The sequence below is a fragment of the Ascaphus truei genome, chromosome 20 (genome assembly GCF_040206685.1).
Source record: "Ascaphus truei isolate aAscTru1 chromosome 20, aAscTru1.hap1, whole genome shotgun sequence".
Lineage (NCBI taxonomy): Eukaryota > Metazoa > Chordata > Amphibia > Anura > Ascaphidae > Ascaphus > Ascaphus truei.
In genome coordinates, this window is record NC_134502.1 from 26675438 (window position 1) to 26694025 (window position 18588).

The 18588-nt window shown below is 53.7% G+C and overlaps 1 protein-coding gene across 6 annotated transcripts in view; it reads left to right on the forward strand.

The window, feature by feature from the left end:
• LOC142470815 (bestrophin-2-like) overlaps nucleotides 1-17725 on the forward strand; it is a 30367-nt gene extending 12642 nt beyond the window's left edge. For all 6 annotated transcript variants that reach the window (XM_075577571.1, XM_075577575.1, XM_075577576.1 and 3 more), the window contains exons 2-10: nucleotides 627-812; nucleotides 1103-1197; nucleotides 2087-2320; nucleotides 4569-4723; nucleotides 11620-11697; nucleotides 12331-12483; nucleotides 15149-15229; nucleotides 16832-16986; nucleotides 17354-17725. In XM_075577571.1, coding sequence (XP_075433686.1) covers nucleotides 661-812; nucleotides 1103-1197; nucleotides 2087-2320; nucleotides 4569-4723; nucleotides 11620-11697; nucleotides 12331-12483; nucleotides 15149-15229; nucleotides 16832-16986; nucleotides 17354-17522 — 1272 coding nt within the window. In that variant the 5' untranslated portion in view covers nucleotides 627-660 and the 3' untranslated portion in view covers nucleotides 17523-17725. The remainder of the gene's footprint in view (nucleotides 1-626; nucleotides 813-1102; nucleotides 1198-2086; nucleotides 2321-4568; nucleotides 4724-11619; nucleotides 11698-12330; nucleotides 12484-15148; nucleotides 15230-16831; nucleotides 16987-17353) is intronic.
• The last annotated feature ends 863 nt before the right edge of the window (nucleotides 17726-18588 follow it).

The window sequence follows — 18588 nt, forward strand, 5'->3', positions numbered from 1 at the left end:
GCAGTAACCCGCCTCCTGAGTGCCTTATTAACCCTGTAACATGTTATTGCAGTAACCCGCCTCCTGAGTGCCTTATTGCCCCTGTAACATGTTATTGCAGTAACCCGCCTCCTGAGTGCCTTATTGCCCCTGTAACATGTTATTGCAGTAACCCGCTTCCTGAGTGCCTTATTGCCCCTGTAACATGTTATTGCAGTAACCTGCCTCCTGAGTGCCTTTTTGCCCCTGTAACATGTTATTGCAGTAACCTGCCTCCTGAGTGCCTTATTGTCCCAGTAACATGTTATTGCAGTAACCCGCCTCCTGAGTGCCTTATTACCCCTGTAACATGTTATTGCAGTAACCCGCCTCCTGAGTGCCTTATTGCCCCTGTAACATGTTATTGCAGTAACCCACCTCCGGAGTGCCTTATTGCCCCTGTAACATGTTATTGCAGTAACCCGCCTCCTGAGTGCCTTAATGCCCCTGTAACATGTTATTGCAGTAACCCGCCTCCTGAGTGCCTTATTGTCCCTGTAACATGTTATTGCAGTAACCCACCTCCTGAGTGCCTTATTGCCCCTGTAACATGTTATTGTAGTAACCCGCCTCCTGAGTGCCTTTTTACCTGTGTCTGATATTTTCAGGGCTCTTCCTGCGGTGTGACGCTCTGCGGGTGATATGACGGTCACTTACACCGCCCGTGTGGCTAATGCCCGGTTTGGGGGATTTTTCAAGCTTTTAATTCTCTGGAAGGGGAGTATTTACAAACTCTTCTACGGGGAATTCCTTGTCTTCGTCTCTTTGTACCTCTTATTCAGCCTCACATACAGGTGAGATGCTCTGCAGCGCTCTGTTAATGGAGTGAAGCTCTGCAGATCTCTAGAAGAAGAGGGGTTAAGGGAGCGATGCTCTGCAGGTTTCTGGCAGGGCGAGGGTTTAAGGGAGAGGCGCTCTGCATGTCTCTGGCAGGGACAGGGGTTAAGGGAGCGACGCTCTGCAGGTTGGGCAGGGAGCGACGCTCTGCAGGTTGGGCAGGGAGCGACGCTCTGCAAGTTAGGCAGGAAGCGACGCTCTGCAGGGTGCGTGCATGTGTCACCGGTCCCCATGTCTGTCCCCTCAGGAATTTTCTGTCCGAGTATCAGAGACGTCAATTTGAGAAAGCGTCAATTTACTGTAATAAGTACTCAAAGCTGCCCCCCGTGTCATTCGTACTGGGTGAGAGACGGCATCTATAGACTCTGCCTCTCTCTGACTCTCACTTTCTGTCTCTCTCTTTCTCTCTCTTTCTGTCTCTCTCTTTCTGTCTCTCTCTCTGTCTCTCTCTCTGTCTCTCTCTGTCTCTGTGTGTCTGTGTCTGTGTCTCTCTCTGTGTCTCTCTGTGTCTGTGTCTTCTTGTCTCTCTGTGTCTGTGTCTCTCTGTGTCTGTGTCTCTCTCTGTCTGTTTCTCTCTCTGTCTCTCTATGTCTGTGTCTCTCTGTGTCTGTGTCTCTCTGTGTCTGTGTCTCTCTCTGTCTGTTTCTCTCTCTGTCTCTCTGTGTCTCTCTGTGTCTGTGTCTCTCTGTGTCTGTGTCTCTCTGTGTCTGTGTCTCTCTGTCTGTGTCTCTCTGTGTCTGTGTCTCTCTGTGTCTGTGTCTGTGTCTCTCTGTGTCTGTGTCTCTCTGTCTGTGTCTCTCTGTGTCTGTGTCTCTCTGTGTCTGTGTCTCTCTGTGTGTCTGTCTGTGTGTCTGTCTGTGTCTGTGTCTCTGTGTCTCTGTGTGTCTGTGTCTCTCTGTGTGTCTATGTCTCTCTCTGTCTGTGTCTCTCCCTGTCTGTGTCTCTCCCCCCCTCTGTCTCCCTCCCTGTCTCCCTCTGTGTGTCTCTCCTTACCTGTCTCTCTCCCTTTCTCTCTCTCCCCTTCTCTCTCTCCCTCTCTGTCTCTGTCTCTTCTCCCTCTCCATCTCTGTGTTTCTCTGTCTCTCTTTGTCTGTCTCTCTATGCTTCTCTCCATGTCTCTCTCCCCCTCTCTCCCCTCCCTTCTCTCTCTATCCCCCCCCATCTCTCTCCCCCCCCCCCCCTCTCACGTCTCTCTCACGCTCCCCCCTTCTCTCACCCTCCCTCCCCGCAGGTTTTTACATTGCCCTGATAGTGGAACGCTGGTGGAATCAGTACAAGTCTATACCGGGCCCAGACCCCCTCATGTGCGTCATCTCTGGGACCGTGCATGGGACAGACGAGAGAGGACGCCTCTACCGCCGCACTCTCATGCGCTACTGCAGCCTGTCAGCGCTCCTCATCCAGCGCTCTGTCAGCACCGCAGTCTTCAAGAGGTTCCCAACCATGGATCATGTGGTGAAGGCCGGTGAGACAACCTCCCCTCTCTCTCATCTCTCTTTCCCCCCTCCTCCCCTCTATCTTCCCTGTCCCCTCCCCCCTCCTCCCATATCTCATGTGAGACCCCTCAAAAAAATATACCCCCTGTGGGTCTCCCACCCCAACATATATCCCCTCTAGCCCCCCTCCAAAAAAATTATACCTCTGGTTGACCCCCACCCCCATTAAATAAATATATACCCCCTCCTGTAAACCCTAACCCCAATATGTCTCCCCATATTTCCCCCCGCAGGGTGACACAGTGACACAGACAGGAGGGAGCTATGGGACATGGAGTCTGTCCCTCCCCCCGCAGGGTGACACAGTAACACAGACAGGAGGGAGATATGGGACATTGAGCCTGTCCCTCCCCCGCAAGGTGACACAGTAACACAGACAGGAGGGAGCTATGGGACATGGAGACTGTCCCTCCCCCCGCAGGGTGACACAGTGACACAGACAGGAGGGAACTATGGAAGATGGAGTCTGTCCCTCCCCCCGCAGGGTGACACAGTGACACAGACAGGAGGGAGCTATGGGACATGGAGTCTGTCCCTCCCCCCGCAGGGTGACAGTGACACAGTGACACAGACAGGAGGGAGCTATGGGACATGCAGTCTGTCCCTCCCCCCGCAGGGTGACACAGTGACACAGACTGGAGGGAGCTATGGGACATGAAGTCTGTCCCTCCCCCCGCAGGGTGACACAGTGACAAAGACAGGAGGGAGCTATGGGACATGGAGTCTGCCCCTCCCCCTGCAGGGTGACACAGACGGGAGGTGACTGTGACGATCGGGGTTAATCAGGCCCATAATAAAGGCAGTATGCCTGGCTGATTAACCCTAAATCGTGTTGGGACAGAAGGGGTTCATTCTATGTACACCACAAATGTCATATTTTCCCCTACAACACCGTATTGTCCCTGTTTTGTAGTGATTAACCCTAAATCGCATTGGGACTGAAGGGGTTAAATGTATGTGCATCACCCTGATGTGTTTTCCCCTCCACCACCACTATTAACCCTAATCCCTGTTGGGACGGAAGGGGTTAAAGTGTATTGTCACCCCAATATCATATTTTCCCCTCCATCATCATTATTGTCCCCATTTTGCAGCTCAGTCCATAGCTGCAGTAATAGCAATGTATGCGAATTGGGCCAATTGTATTTCAGACACAAGGAGCAAGCTAGCATTCTAATTTTTGGAGTGCAGCTAGCTAAGGATGTACTAAGCCCATACATATTGGTTGGTGTCCCCCACACATACAGAAAGTATATATATATATAGATAAACTGTATTTTAGGTATGTTTCAAAAGGTACCGGCAGGAAGCTTTTTCTGTCCGCCCGCAATTAATTCCTTGATGTAGCCATCTGCTACAAATGCATGAGCTGAGGGTATTTTCCTCTCTGCACTTCAAAGGGCCCCTGCTAAGTGGGAGCCTCTGAGTCTAGTGAAGTCCAGAGTTGAAAAGCCTCAGAGATCCAAAGTGTGAAAATGGCCGGGATGTTGCTGAGTGCCAGATACCGGTACTCGGCATGGGCCATTCACACTTTGTGGCCAAATCCCAGACTCAGGGTCACCAGGTAAGGGGCTGACCCTGGTATGCTAAGGAGAGCAGGTGTGAATTTGACATATGCTCTGTGCAAACCAGGAGGCAGCCCCTGCCCTTTTTACAAACTCCTGGCAGAACGGGGATTGGTGGGTTAAATGTTCCCACGGAGGGGATTGGGCTCGCATGTTAGAGATAGGACTGTAAACTCTATAAACATGTCTGTCGAGCTATCCCCGGGGCGATTCATGACTTATCCAAGCTTTGCTCAAGATTCCGTTCAAGTACAGCAGTAGCGGTTCCAGAACGCACGGGGTTAACAACATCGTAACTATGGATTAACCCCTACTTCAGGAATTTGTTAGCCCTGGTGACTCCCAAACGATAAAAACGAATGTCTTTCATTTGGCAGAAATATTAGGTTGGCAACTTGCGACCTAGCCAAAAGGACTTTAAGCCAGAGACTTTATTTCTTCAGCTTTCGTGCAAAGGGCAATTTATTTAATTTCCCCATCCCAGTAAGTGATTATTAAGTGTATTCTGAGGTTGTCGTGTGTTTGTCTATTAAGGAAATAAATGACAATTTATTTTTCCTGCCTTGTTGTGTTCAATCGAGAATCCCAAAAATATAAAAGTGTTAATAAGTACTGGTCCACCGTGACAGTGACACAGTCCTGTGACTCTCAGGGTTCATGACTCGCCAGGAGATGAGGAAGTACGAGGCGCTGCGCTCGCCGTACAATAAGTACTGGATCCCGTGCGTGTGGTTCTGTAACCTGGCGGTGCAGGCACGGAGAGAGGGGCGGGTGCGAGACGACCCAGCGTTCAAACTGCTCATGGAGGTGAGGGGGTGCGATGGTCTGCGGGTGGGGGGTTGGGGAACAATGCTCTTCTGGAGGGGGGTTAGTGTAGCGTTCTGCAGGAGGTGGGGTTAGTGGAGCGATGCTCTGCAGGATGGGCGGTTGAGGGGGGCGATGTTGTGCAGGGGGGGTTAGTGGAGTGATGCTCTGCAGGAGGGGGGGAGGTAGTGGAGCGATGTTGTGCAGGGGGTGGGTGTAACAGGGACTTATCCCTGGTTCAGATAAACTGCCTCTAAATCCAGCAGGTAGATGGTTAATTGCAGACAGGCAATTAACTAGACTCCACATGTCTAAATTAGAGCTCTAAGAAAAAACTTCCTGTTGGAAACAGGGCACACTGTGCTGACATGATGAGAGAGTCTTGAAGCACACAGGAGGACTGTGTGCTGACAGCAAGACACGAGGGGACAAGACCTCTATACCTGAACACAGAGATTTCCATAGCACACAAGGGTTCTTACCCAGGAGAGCAGAGAGGCTTCCCCTACAGCAACAGAAACAGATAAAAGACTTTCTTGTTTGACTGTTGTTTGACTGGTGTGTGTGTATGTATATATATATATATATATATATATATATATATATATATACACTCTGTCACAATATATATGCAGAGTCACTAACACAGTATGGGTAGAGAGGCTTCTCCCAGCTAGGAAGGCTGTTCTGGTTCCCCAGCCCTGCAAGAAGCTCTGCTGCTGGGACCAGATGGGACCCCAACCCAGGATAAAGACTGCTATGAGCTGGACACAGCCTGCTCCCCGGAACCGGCGTTCCTGATACAGTTGAAGCCACAATTACAGATAAGAGACTTTCTGATTTTGAACTTTGAATACATTGTATATGTTTTGGGTGGATAACCAGATTTGCTGGCTCCCTGATAGAAAGGGTCACAGTGAAGTCTAGTTAGTTTCCCTAACGGGAATAGGTGTTTATTTTATTATTTAGTTTTCTTAAAGGGTAAGATGTTTATTTGTTTTGTGGCTAATAAACCACTACAGTTAAGCTTTACACAGTGTCTTAGCATCTTACTGACCTTGCCGCGAGGACGTCCTGCCACAGGTGGTGTCAGAAGTGGGATGCTACGCCTCTGGGGGTCAGTAGATGAAGATGTGTTAAGATCATGAACCCAAGCAGAAAACCAAAACAATTTTTTTATTTTGCTGAAGCCGGTGAAATTGCAGCTAGCAAGTGTGGTGTAAACAGTATTTTAAAATGGCTGACGTCAAATATTTGTTTGGCAATACGTGTAACCATGTGAAACAGAGTCCCTTCAGGCCTTATGAAGATGATGAGGATGATGATGCATATGCGGCCCCAGAAAGAGAGCCATGCCCAGAGATGAAAGCTGCCCAGAGAGCGGGACCCCACAATCCTGAAGTACGTGACCAGGGAAACAAAACCGCATAAAGCCAGGCGAGAAACTGAAGGATTCAGTATGCTGGGCCTATCAGGAGCCAGGTCCCATGGAAGAATCGTGTCCCCACACCCTCAAATATAAACAGTGGCAACAGGAGCAGCATGAGGAATACTGTACCCCACAGCAACGAAAGCAAGCAATGTGGTGTGAGCAGGAGGAAGAGACTGGACTATTTGAGCCTGCGATGGCCGGACAACGTGTGTCGGAAAGATGCCGAGATGTGCTGGAGACCAGAGGGGCGGAAAGATGCCGAGATGTGCTGCAGACCAGAGGGGCGGAAAGATGCCGAGATGTGCTGGAGACCAGAGGGGCGGAATCATCTTAGGAACAGCGGCAAAGGAAAAAGGAGGAGCAAAGGGAAGCGAAATCCTTGATCCAGGATCAAGATGCCTTAAATTCTGCACTCCAAACTGCCTACCCTGATTATAAAGTCCTGCGGGAACGCTTGGGTAAGGAGCGAGAAGCTAACTCCAAGATACAGGAGGCTAACGCAGAGTTACAGAGGAGTTTATGCTCCGCTTTACTTGAGCATGCTGCTTTGCAGAATACAGAGCGCCTCTTACGGGGTGAGTTGGAGGAGGTGAAGAATAGTATGGAGAGGGCAAACGCTGCGGTGGCCGCCATGGTTGAAAAGCAGAGCAGGTCTGATCAAATGATTGCTAACTTGAAGCAGAGAAATGAGGAGACTCTGCAAGAAGTTCACAATTGCCATAGTGAATTGGACGTCTCACAAAAAGAGTTTCACGCTCTTAAAATAGAGCTGGAGCACTCTCGCTGGGAGTGCCAATGTCTAAACACGTACGTTAAAGAAGACCTATGAGAAGGCCCTGACTAATATAGAGACAGTAAAAATGGAAAACCAAAGCTGGAAGGAAGAAGCTTCACATTTGACTGACCTTGAGTCGACAAAGGATACCGCTACCGCCATATACAGAAAGCCGAGTGAATCAGAGAAAACAAGTACAGCTCAACCCCATTATAGCGCGATCTGCTACAACGCGGATCTGCTTATAACGTGGTGTGAGCGTGGCGCCCGTTTTTTTAAAGCAATTTTTTTAAAGCTTTATTGCTAACGGACCGACACACACAATACTCCCCTGCACATCACATCCCACCCCCCTGCACATCACACCCTTCCTGCACATAATTTCCCCCTGCCTGCACATCAACCCCCAGCCTGAACATCATATCCCCCTGTCTGCACATCACGCCCCCCCCCCCAGCCTGCACATCACCCTGCCTACACATCACATCCCCTCTGCCTGCACATCCCCCTTCCCGCACATCACATCCCCCTGCATGCAACATCACCCCCCCAGCCAGCACATTACCCCTTCCTGCACATCACATCCCCCTGCCTGCACATCACCCCCCAACCTGCACATCATCCCTTCCAGCACATCCCTTCCCTCCCTGCCCATCACATCCCCCCCTTCCTGCACATCACCCCCCTGCACATCACATCCCCCTTCCTGCACATTATCCCCCCTTGCACATTACACCCCTCTGCACATTGCCCACCCCCTGCACATTGCCCACCCCCTGCACATTACCCCACCCCTGCACATCACATCCCACATTCCTGCACATCACATCCCCCCTGCCCATCACATCCCCCTGCCTGCACATCACCCCCTGCTGCACATCACATCCCATCCCCCCTCCTGCCCATCACATCCCCCTGCCTGCACATCACATCCCCTGCACATCACATCCCCCACCTGCACATCACACCCCCCCCCTGCCCATCACACCCCCCCTGCCCATCACATTCCCCCCCCTGCCCATCACACCCCCTGCCCATCACACCCTCCCCTGCACATCACATACCCTGCCTGCACATTACATCCACCCTGACTTCACATCATCCCTGCCTGTCCATCACATCCCCCTGCCTGCACATCACATACCCTGCCTGCACATCACATACCCTGCCTGCACATCCCATCACATCCCCCCTTCCTGCACATCACATCCCCCCTGCCTGCACATCACCCCTTTCTGCACATCCCACCCCCTGCCCATCACATCTCCCCATCCTGCACATCCCCACACACACCTCCCTCCCTGTACCCCCGCTGCGGGGGAGGAGAGAAGGGAGCTGGTTCCTCGCTGGGGACTCACACAGACAGCTGACATCCTGGCCCAGACTCCGTGAGATCCTCCCCCTGCTCCCCCCCCTCTCGCAGACTCACAACTTCTCTGCACAGCACACAGATCAGCTGCTGCTGCAGATGCCGGGCAAGTGCTGCGTGGTGGTGATGCTGTGACGCCACCTTCAGGGAGAGCTGGGAGAGTTATCCCAGCTCTCCCCCTCCGGTGGACGTGGAATCCCTCATCGCGGCGGCCATTTTTTAAATTATTATTGCGATCCCGGTTATAACGCGGTTGTATTGTGTGGACCCGAGGACCGCGTTATAATGGGGTTCAGCTGTACTGACTGGAAACTGTACTGTGAGTTGTCCCAGAAAGACGTTCAAGACTTCATCACAAAATGAAAAGTTTCTCAGCAAGAGGCTCGCGCGCTCAAAGCAGAGCTTGGCAGGGTAACGAGAGAATTTATACAGGCGAATGATGGGGTGCAGGAATCACCGGAGAGTGCAGAAATAAGGCTGCATAAAGAGCTCAAAGTCTCCCAGAAAGAGATACGTATCCCCAGCACAGAGCTGGAACTCTCGCGCCATGAGGTCCACGCTCTCAGCACAGAGGTCTGTGAATTGTAGGATGCTGAGGGAGAGATCTTGATTCATTTAGAGCAGGGGTGCGCAAACTGGGGGGCATGTCCCCCAGGGGGGACGCAAGGTTATCCGTAAGGGTGCGGGGTTTCCGAAGGCCCCGCACACTTCCCGAAGGCACTTAAATAAAATGTCAGGGAAGTGGCGAAAGCCTCTGTAAACCTCACTTACCTTGGTTCAGCCGGCTTGTGGAAAGGCGTCGCCATGGCAACATGGCGTCAAATTATGCTGCAGGGTCATGTGACGTTGCATTGCTATGGCAAAATGACGTCATGACGCCCAGACGCCGGGAACCAAGGTAAGGGGGGGGGGGGGGCACGTGGGGAGGAGGACAGCCGGCAGCGGGGCGCAGGGGAAAAAGATTGCGCTCCCCTGGTTTAGAGACTATAAGAAAAGCAAAGACAACTCTGAGACAGAAAAATTCAGGCTTGGCTGACCAGGTCAGTGAAAGGGATAAGTAGAAAATGTAAAGAAGCAATTGATCCAGGAAAAACTAGAAGTTCGGGAAGCACTGGTGAATGCAGAAAAAGTACTGCAAAAAGAAGTTGACTCCGTGGAGCCGCGCATTCCAGCAGAGCAAATGCTGCAGGACCATCGGCGTACCCAGCGTGTCCCCGGTGAGCAACCTGACGAGCTGACACTAAGCACCACCACAGCATCACTGGAAGAGGAGCTTAGAAGCCAGGTGACTCTGTATAACAGGGAACGGGAAAAGACCCAGAAATTGGAACGAGAGCTGGAGGAGCAAAAAAGCTGCTCTATCCCAAAAAGTCAGTTCACCCAGGAGAAAGAGGCACGGATAACGCGAACAACGATGAAATCCGCCGAGCTCCAAAATATGACGCAAAAGGCGCAGAGCAGGCACCAGGAAGAGGTGGCGTCTCTCAGACGGGAACTGCAGGATCAAGCTGAAGCTGTTAAAAAGAAAATGGAACCAGCTCGGAAGGCATTGGAGGCCAAAGATAACGAGGTAAAAAAGTGAAGAGACACTGGGGTCACAGAGGGAGACCTTGGGAAAGATGGCAGGAGAATTGCAGGAGGCGTGTAAGAAGCAGAGGACTCCTGCTGGGGAACTAAACCTGCTACAAAGAGGAAAAGATACTCCGACATTTCAGAAACGCTGCGGGATATTTATCCTAGGAAGGATGTCGGTAGAAAGCCACGTGAGTAAACGCTCTGCGACTGGCGCCATACAGCCCGGACACAGATCCTATGTCATCCTAAGCAAGCGGGGGCAGGCCGATAAGCACGTCTGCAATGCCATTGCAGTAACCCCAAACTGCGTTACACTAAAACACGGAAGGCAAGGGCCAAATTACGGCGGAGTGACATCATAAAACTCCAGCCGTACAACCGTCTTAACGGGGCCCGAAGTAGCGTCCTTGCCAGGAAAGGAGCTAATATAAAGATGCCGTCTCGAGAATAAGGATGGAAAGGTCTCCACGTTCGTACGTGGGGGAAAGTGTCACTGAAGGTCCAGTGGTTCTCCCATCGGAGTAAGTTAAGGGGCCAAGAAGGAGGGGGTCATGGAGCGATGCTGTGCATGTGGGGGTTAGTGGAGCGGTGTTGTTCAGGAGGGAGGTTAGTGGAGCGATGCTCTGTGGGGGAGGTTAGTGGAGCGATGTTGTTCAGGAGGGAGGTTAGTGGAGCGATGCTCTGCAGGGGGGGTTAGTGGAACGATGTTGTGCAGGAAGGCTTAGCGGAGCGACGTTGTGCAGGGGGTGCTTAGTGGAACAATGCTCTGTGGGGAGGTTAGGGGAGCAATGCTCTGCAGAAGGGGAGGGCGGGTTAGTGGAACGATGCTCTGCCGAAGGGGGTTAACGTAAAGACGCTCTGTGGGATGGGGGTTAGCTGAGTGATGCTCTGCAGGAGGTGGGTTAATGAAGCGACGCTCTGCAAGACTCTGACTTAACTTTTTATTCTCTCCCACCTCTTCTCTCTTCCCACTCCTCATCTCGCCGTCCCCCCCGCTTGCTCTTTCCCCCTTGCTCTCCCCCCCTTGCCCGCTCTTCCCCCCCCTACTCGCTCTCCTTCCACTTACTTGCTCTTTGCCCCCCTACTCGCTTTCCTCCCCCCTTGCTCGCTCCCTCCCCTGCTCGCTTATCTCCCCACCCCTGGTGGCTCGCTCATCTCCCCACCCCCGGGCACGCTCATCTCCCCACCCCCGGCTCGCTCATCTCCCCAACCCCGGCTCGCTCATCTCCCCACCCCCGGCTCGCTCATCTCCCCACCCCCTTCTTGCTCTTCTCCCCACCCCTTTCTCGCTCTTCCCACCCCCTTCTCGCTCTACCCCCCCCCTTCTCGCTCTTCCCCCCTTCTCGCTCTTTCCCCCCTACTCGCTCTTACCCCCCTACTCTCTCTTACTCCCCTACTCTCTCTTACCCCACCCCTCTTTCCTCCCCCTCTCTTTTTCCCGTTTCTCGCTCTTTCCTCCTTCTCGCTTTTCCCCTTCCTCGCTCTTCCCCCCTCTTTTCTCTCTTTCCACACCTCTCTTCTCTCTCTTCCCCCTCTTCTCTCTCCCCTTTTTCTCTCACTTCACCCCTCTTCTTGCTCTTCCCCACCCCTCTCCCCCTCTTCTCTCGCTTTCCCCATCTTCTCTCTCTCCCCCCACCATCGTCTCTTCCCCCCCCATCGTCTCTTTCCCCCCCATCGTCTCTTTCTCCCCCCCATCTTCTCTATCTTTCCTCCCCTATCTTCTCTCTCCTTCTCTCCCCTCCTCCCAGGAGTTAAACGAATTTAGGGGTAAATGTGGGATGCTCTTTCATTACGACATGGTGAGTGTCCCGCTGGTTTATACGCAGGTAAGAAACGCTCCGTGTGTGAAGTCTGTCAGTCACGTCTCCGGACTCTCTCCCTCTCTGTGCACCGCGTCACCCCTCCTCTCTGTGCACCATGTCCCCCCCTCTTTGTGCACCGTGCTCCCTCTCTATGCACCGTGTGTCCCCCCCTCTGTGCGCCGCATCTCCCCTCTCTGCACCAAGTTACCCCCTCTCTGCACGACACACTCCCCTCTCTGTGTGCCACATTCCCCCTCTTTGTGTGGTGTGCCCCCCATTTCTGCTCACCGCGCCACCCCCCTCTAAGTGCACCGTGCCCCCCTCTCTCCCTTTCTGCAGGTTGAGTACCCCTCTCTCTCCCTCTCTGCGCACTGTGTCCCCTATCTCTGTGCGCCGCTCTCCCTTTCTGCGCACCACGTGTGTCCTCCTCTCTCCCTCTCTGCCCGCCGGGTCCCCGTCTCTACCTCTCTGGGTGCTCTGTCCCTCCCCTTTCTGTGTGCCATGTCCCCCCCTCTTGGCGCCGTGTCCCCCTCTCTGCATGCCGCCTCCCCCCCCTTCTTTCCCTCCCCTCTCTGCGTGCCACATTCCACCCCCCCTCTCCCTCTCTGCGTGACCTCACGGTTGCCTGTATGACGTCTCTCTCTGCGTGACCTCCAGGTTGTTACCATCGCAGTGTACAGCTTCTTCCTGACCTGTCTGATTGGACGCCAGTACCTGGACCCGGCCCGTAACATAACCGGCTACGAGCTGGATCTCTACGTCCCCATGTTTACTCTGCTCCAGTTCTTCTTCTACGGTGGTTGGCTCAAGGTGCGGGGGCCCCCGACTATATCTCCCCCCCCTCCCCATCATAGCCCCTGGGAAGACCTTCAATATACCCTTCCCAAATATACTGTGGCAAACGGCTCCCTTTATGTAACGCTGCCGTTTGCCCAAGCTCTTCGCGACACAGTCTTCTAGGGTTTAATTTGTAGAAAAGGGGGACAAACATGTGTATACACACAAGGGGCACTCAGCCCTCAACCTTTCAGTGGTTTAATTCTCCATTAGTGACTCTAAACAATTTAAACACCGTCACTTTAAGAAACAAAAGAATTCATAAAACCAAACATCTACTCCAGGAGTGTTACTCACAGCATATCCCTATCTGCAATGTTGGCTGGGTAAGCCAGTTACCAACTTTAAATAACACACACATATAACATTGAGTCCTTAACTGTCAGCTGGGTACAGCGTCCCAATAAATCCTCAGATGCTACAATACGTGGGGGGCCAGCTACCCCGAACTGGATACTGGGGAGCAGCAGTTTCCTCCCAGCCTCCAGGCTCTAAGAGATAGACTGAAGCAGCCAAACTAACTGCAATATATACCTCTTCCTCAATTAGGGGAGCAGGTGAGGGAAACAGGAACCATTGTAAACGTCTGGTATGGATTTCCTATCTACCAGCCTTAGTGACTGGGAATCTGTATAGCGGATCGCTTCCATACAAAGGGGGCTATGCACTAAGCAGCGCGTTTTTGCGCCCGATTGGAAATGTTTTGCTCGGCCCTTACAAAGTGAAGCCAAACGCGCCGATTCACTAACAAGTTCAGTACATTTGTCTGTCCGAGCAAAAACATGCCTGATCGCCCGAGCTCTGTTTTCCCCCTGCTATCGCGCTTAAACTTGTAAAGCGTGTATTCTGAAGCCAGGGCACGTTGGTATGAATGGCTCCCGATAGCATTAACACAGTTCCCTTTTAAATCACTCCAAGTCCTGTAATATTTCCTCCACTTTATTGGGAAAAGGTAGCAGGGTACAGATACTTGTGGATGGTGTGTAGTGGTGATTATTAGTTAGAAACCGGTAAAAAGAGATGGCCTCACCAAGGGGGATAAACAGAGAAAGGTTCTTTACTCACTGTCTCCAGGGTTGAAAAGGAAGTGAGGTGCGGTGTGGGCAAAGGAAAAGTCTAGGGGCAGACCATGTCTGAACAAACAGGAGGGGGGGCAGACTAGCCCATTCTGGTGAGGATCTCAGAAACTGCTGTAGCAGCTCACTGATGTCATGCTCGCAGGCAAGGAATGCAACATTGTTGCAAGCCACACAGGCACAGTATGTGTCTACAGACTCCATGCAGCTGGGAATAAAATCTGACAGTCAGAAGCTGCAAAGGAGAGAGGGGGGTGAGTCAGAAATGTGGCTCTTGTTCCATAACAGCGTGATAGCCGATAGGAAATAAAAGCCGCCTGTGAGAACAACATGGAGACGCTGCGTCTCCACGCACGGCTCCTACAGATGATCGTGAAGTATCAATATACATTTTAATAATAGTGTACATGTGCAGGGGGTCTCCTGAGCTAAACCTCATTGGTTTTAGCTTCGGGGACACCCTACTTCATGAGATACAGGCCCCGTTATGGGGCGCTGGTATCCGCTGTGCTTTTAAAGCTCCCGCGTCACGTGACCAGGGGATTTAAATCCTGCAGGGGGATACCGGCACCCCATAACGGGGCCTGTATCTCATGAAGTAGGGGGTCCCCGAGGCAGAAACCAATGCGGTTCAGCTCAGGAGAAACCCCTGCACATCTACACTAGCATGAAAACACACATAACAATAACAAATAATTCATTACCGTAGCGGCTATCCGCTATGGTAATGAAGCTGCTTTAATATAATTTTTATTAATATTGTGCAGTAGCAGGGGGTCTCCTGAGCTGAACCGCATTGATTTCAGCCTCCAGGACCCCCTGCTTCCCGAGTTACAGGCCCAGATATGGGGAGCCGGTATCGCCTCCGTTATTTACATGTCACAACGTGGACGCTTTAAAAATAGCGGCGACATTGGCATCCGATGCCCGAAACCGGGGTCTGTAACTCGGGAAGCAGGGGGTCCCTGAGCCAAAAATCAAAGGCTCCGTGGCCTCCAGGTGGTCCCCGCGGGGGGGCCGTCTGCCCCAAACTGGATCCTGGGGAGCAGCAGTTTCCTCCCAGCTTCCTGGCTCTATGAGAGAGACTGAAGCAGCCAAACTAACTGCAATATATATCTCTTCCTCAATTAGGGGAGCAGGTGAGGGAAACCAGGAACCAGTGTAAAGTCTGGTATGGATTTCCTATCTACCAGCCTTAGGGACTGGGAATCTGTGGGGCGGATCACTTCAATTTATTCTACAAATCAGGCAGAGAGCTGCCCGCTATCCTGGGACGGCGTCACAAGACATAGATCACTTCTCATTGGCCTAGGGGGGGAACCCTTTATATATTCCGGACTATACCCTGAATCCAAGGGGTGAGCACGGCACCCGCAGAATATATCCATCATTGGGCTGGCTCCTCAGGGGCGGGGCCACAGCAGGGGGGTGTGGTCTGAGGAGCTTGGATTAGACAGGTATGCCAGGCTCTGGGTTACATGTCTTTAGGGTTAAAGGGCTCTGGGTACTGACGCACCGCCCCCACGCCCCTCCCACATGACGTTGCCCTCTGCTTCCTGCAGGTAGCGGAGCAGATCATTAACCCATTTGGGGAGGATGATGACGATTTTGAGACCAATTTTCTGATTGACCGTCATTTCCAGGTAACGTCCCCAGAGCATCATCTCTCCCCCCCTCCCGCAGCTCCTCATCCATCCAGGGCCTTATCCTTTCCCACTGTTCCAGCAGCGGCTCCTCCCTTCCCCCCCCTCCCACAGCACCTCATCCCTTTCCCCCTCTCCCACAGTGCCTCATCCCTTCCCCCCCTAGCAGCACCTCATCCCTTCCCCTCCCCGTAGCCCCTCATCCCTTCCCCCTCCTGCAGCGCCTCATCCTTTGCCCCCGCAGCGCCTCATTCCTTCCACCCCCCCCCCCCAGTGCCTCATCCGTCCAGGGCCTTAACCCTTCCCCCTGTCCCCGCAGCACCTCCTCCCATCCCTCCCTCCCACAGCACCACATCCCTTCCCCCCCTCCCGCAGCACCTCATCTCTTCCCCCCCATAGTCCCTCATCCCTTCCCCCCCCCTGCAGTGCCTCATCCTATCCCCCCCAGAGCGCCTGACCCCTTTTCCCCCCCTGCATGGAATCATCCCTTCCTTCTCCACAGCGCCTCATCCTTCCCTCCCTGCATTGCCTCACCCCTTCCCCCCGCAGCACTCATATATTCTCCCCTGCAGCACCTCATCCCTTCCCCCCCACAACACCTGATCCTTTCCCCCTCCTACAGCGCCTCATCCCTTCCCACCCGCAGCTCCTCATCCCTCCCCCCTGCAGCGTCTCATCCCTATTCCCCCCCGCATCACCTCAACTCTTCCCCCCCCTGCAGCACCTCGTCCCTTCTCCCACCCGAAGCGCCTCATCCCTCCCCCTCCCGCAGCGCCTCATCCCTTCACACCCCCCGCAGTACCCCATCCCTTCCCCCTGCAGTGCCTCATCCCATCCCCCCCACCTCTCCGGGTTTTACCCAGAGACTCCGGGTTTCGTGCACTTACCTCCGGGCTACTGGTTTAGCCTGTCAATCTCCGGGTGGCAGCGGGGTGCGGCGTGCTGGGGCGGCGTCTCCGGTATTCTCCAGCAATTGCCCCTCCAACTGCAGTGAACATGGCTGCGCAGCATCAAATGACGCCACGTTGCCATGACAACGGGCCACTACGCGACGTCATGGTGCATGTCAGAAGAAGGTGGCAACCCTGCTTCCCTCCCGCAACATCTCATCCCTTCCCCCCACAGCAAGTCATCCCTTCCCCCCCATAGCGCCTCATCCCTCCCCCCGCTGAGCCTCATCCCTTCCCCCCCACAGCCCATAATCCCTTCCCCCCGCAGCGCCTCATCAACTCTCCCCTCGCAGCCTCATGCCTTCCCACCCCACAGCCCATAATCCTTTCCCCCCGCAGTGCCTCATCCCTTCCCCCCCCGCAGCACCTAATCCCTTCCCTCAGAGCACCTCATCCCTTCCCCCCTGCAGCGCCTCATCCCTTCCCCCCCTGCAGCACCTCATCCTTTACCCCCCCCACCGCAGAGCCTCATCCCTTCACCACCCTGCAGCGCCTCATCCCAACCTCCACCCCATGGCATTGTGTCTCCCCCCAACCCTCCCCCACAGCCTCGTGTCTTCCTCCCCTCCCCCCCAGGCTTCGTTCCTTCTCTCACACACTCCCTTCCCCCCCCCCACCCCTTCAAACACCCCCTCCTCTCTCCTCCCCCCAGGTGTCCATGTTGGCTGTAGATGAGATGTACTCAAACCTCCCGCTCTTAGAGAAGGATCGTCACTGGGACGACTCGGAGCCCCGCGCTGCGTACACAGTGGCCACCTTTTCCAGGAGACATTTCCCCTCCTTCCAGGGCTCCACATTTGCAATGGCGTGAGTATAACAAGGGGCTTCTCTCTCCACCCCCCTCTCACATCTCTCTTCCCCCCTCTGACTTCTCTCTCCCTCCCTCCCCCATCCCCACCCTCTGGCATCTGTCTCCCCCCTCTGACACCTCTGCTCCCCTCCCCCCACTGGCATTTCTCTCTACCCCTCCGCCTCTAGCATCTCTCTACCCCTCCACCCCCCTGGCATCTCCCTTCCTTATCCCCCTCACTGGCATCTCTCTACCCCTCCCGCTCCCCCCACTGGCATCTCTCTCTATCCCTCCATCCCCACCCCCTTTGTCTCCAAACCCCCCTCACTGGCATCTCTCCCCCCATTTCCACCCCCCTTGTTATTGCCTCTTCTCTCCTCCCAGGCTGGCTGAGGGGGACATCCTTCCCTCTGATGTAGCGCAGCTGAGAGAGGGGACCCGCTTAGCCCGCCTCTTCCAGTGCAGCGGTCATTCCCTCGCCATCTCTACCCCCAATTTGGATGATGTCGACTCCGAAGCCTCCGACTCCCAAACCCTGGACACCCGCGTCTGATGGAAGGGGCAGCCGGTCTCAAATAAGGAAGGTGAAGCTCGGCTGGCTGCCCCCAAACCGTGTAAACTGGCTGCTTACTGTATGTAAGGCTGATTCAGCCACATGTATGTAATGTTGGGGGGGGGGAGTTGGGGGAGGAGAACAGGGAACATAAAGTATCCTGTGTGTGTAAATGTAACAGTAAAGCACTTTATTCCCTGTAAGTGTATTCCCCTGTGTAGGAAGCCAGTAATGTCACTGTGTCAGCACTGTAAATGTGAAGTGTGCTTTGTGACTATGAGTTATCATTTCTATGGGAGCAGACTCGGTAACTCACTTAGCTGTTCCATAGAAACAATAGGATCGGGACAAAGGTTGGGAGCGGCTGGGTGCCAGGACTTATGGTGAGCGGTGAAAGGCAGACGATCAGACCTGGGGATAGGGCTCTCAGCGGAGTAGAGCCCATTGTATCCCGCAGACTCTGAGGCACCTACCCAGCGGGAGGTATAGAGCTGACTGGGGGAAGCCGTTGCTGGGTCTGAGCCCCGTAAGCATAGTTTCCCTTGGCCAGTTTGAATACCCCACTCGCCAAGCAGTCCCGTCCTCACGGGGCGGTCTTGAGTACCTAAACCCGCCTCGGGTCAGCTCCACTTGCGGAAACATCCTTGTTTGTATGTAAACTGTGCCCTGTGTGATTGGAAACCCTGTCTGAGAGAGTTAGCAGTTCGACTAGGGTGGTAGGCACTGTTCTGGGGGCAACCATAGGAGGGTTGAGGTCCACCTCCAAGACTCTATTGAGGGGCTCACTCTCCGGGCTCACGGTCCCGCTGGTAGTGGCCACGACCACTACCTCAGGATTTCATTCAGCCATACGGGCTTCGTGCCACTCCAAATCCGCGCACATGTCCCTCTGGGACCTGCCGCGCGTTGGCAGCCCGTAATCCGCACACCACAGACTTCCTATCCCAGAACCAGTAACAGTCCTCTGGGTACCCCACGTGAAAGCAGTAACAAAATAATACAATATAATATTAGGGTTCAGAAAAGTCAAGTGAGAGTTTATTGTATACAGGTGTACACAGGGAGA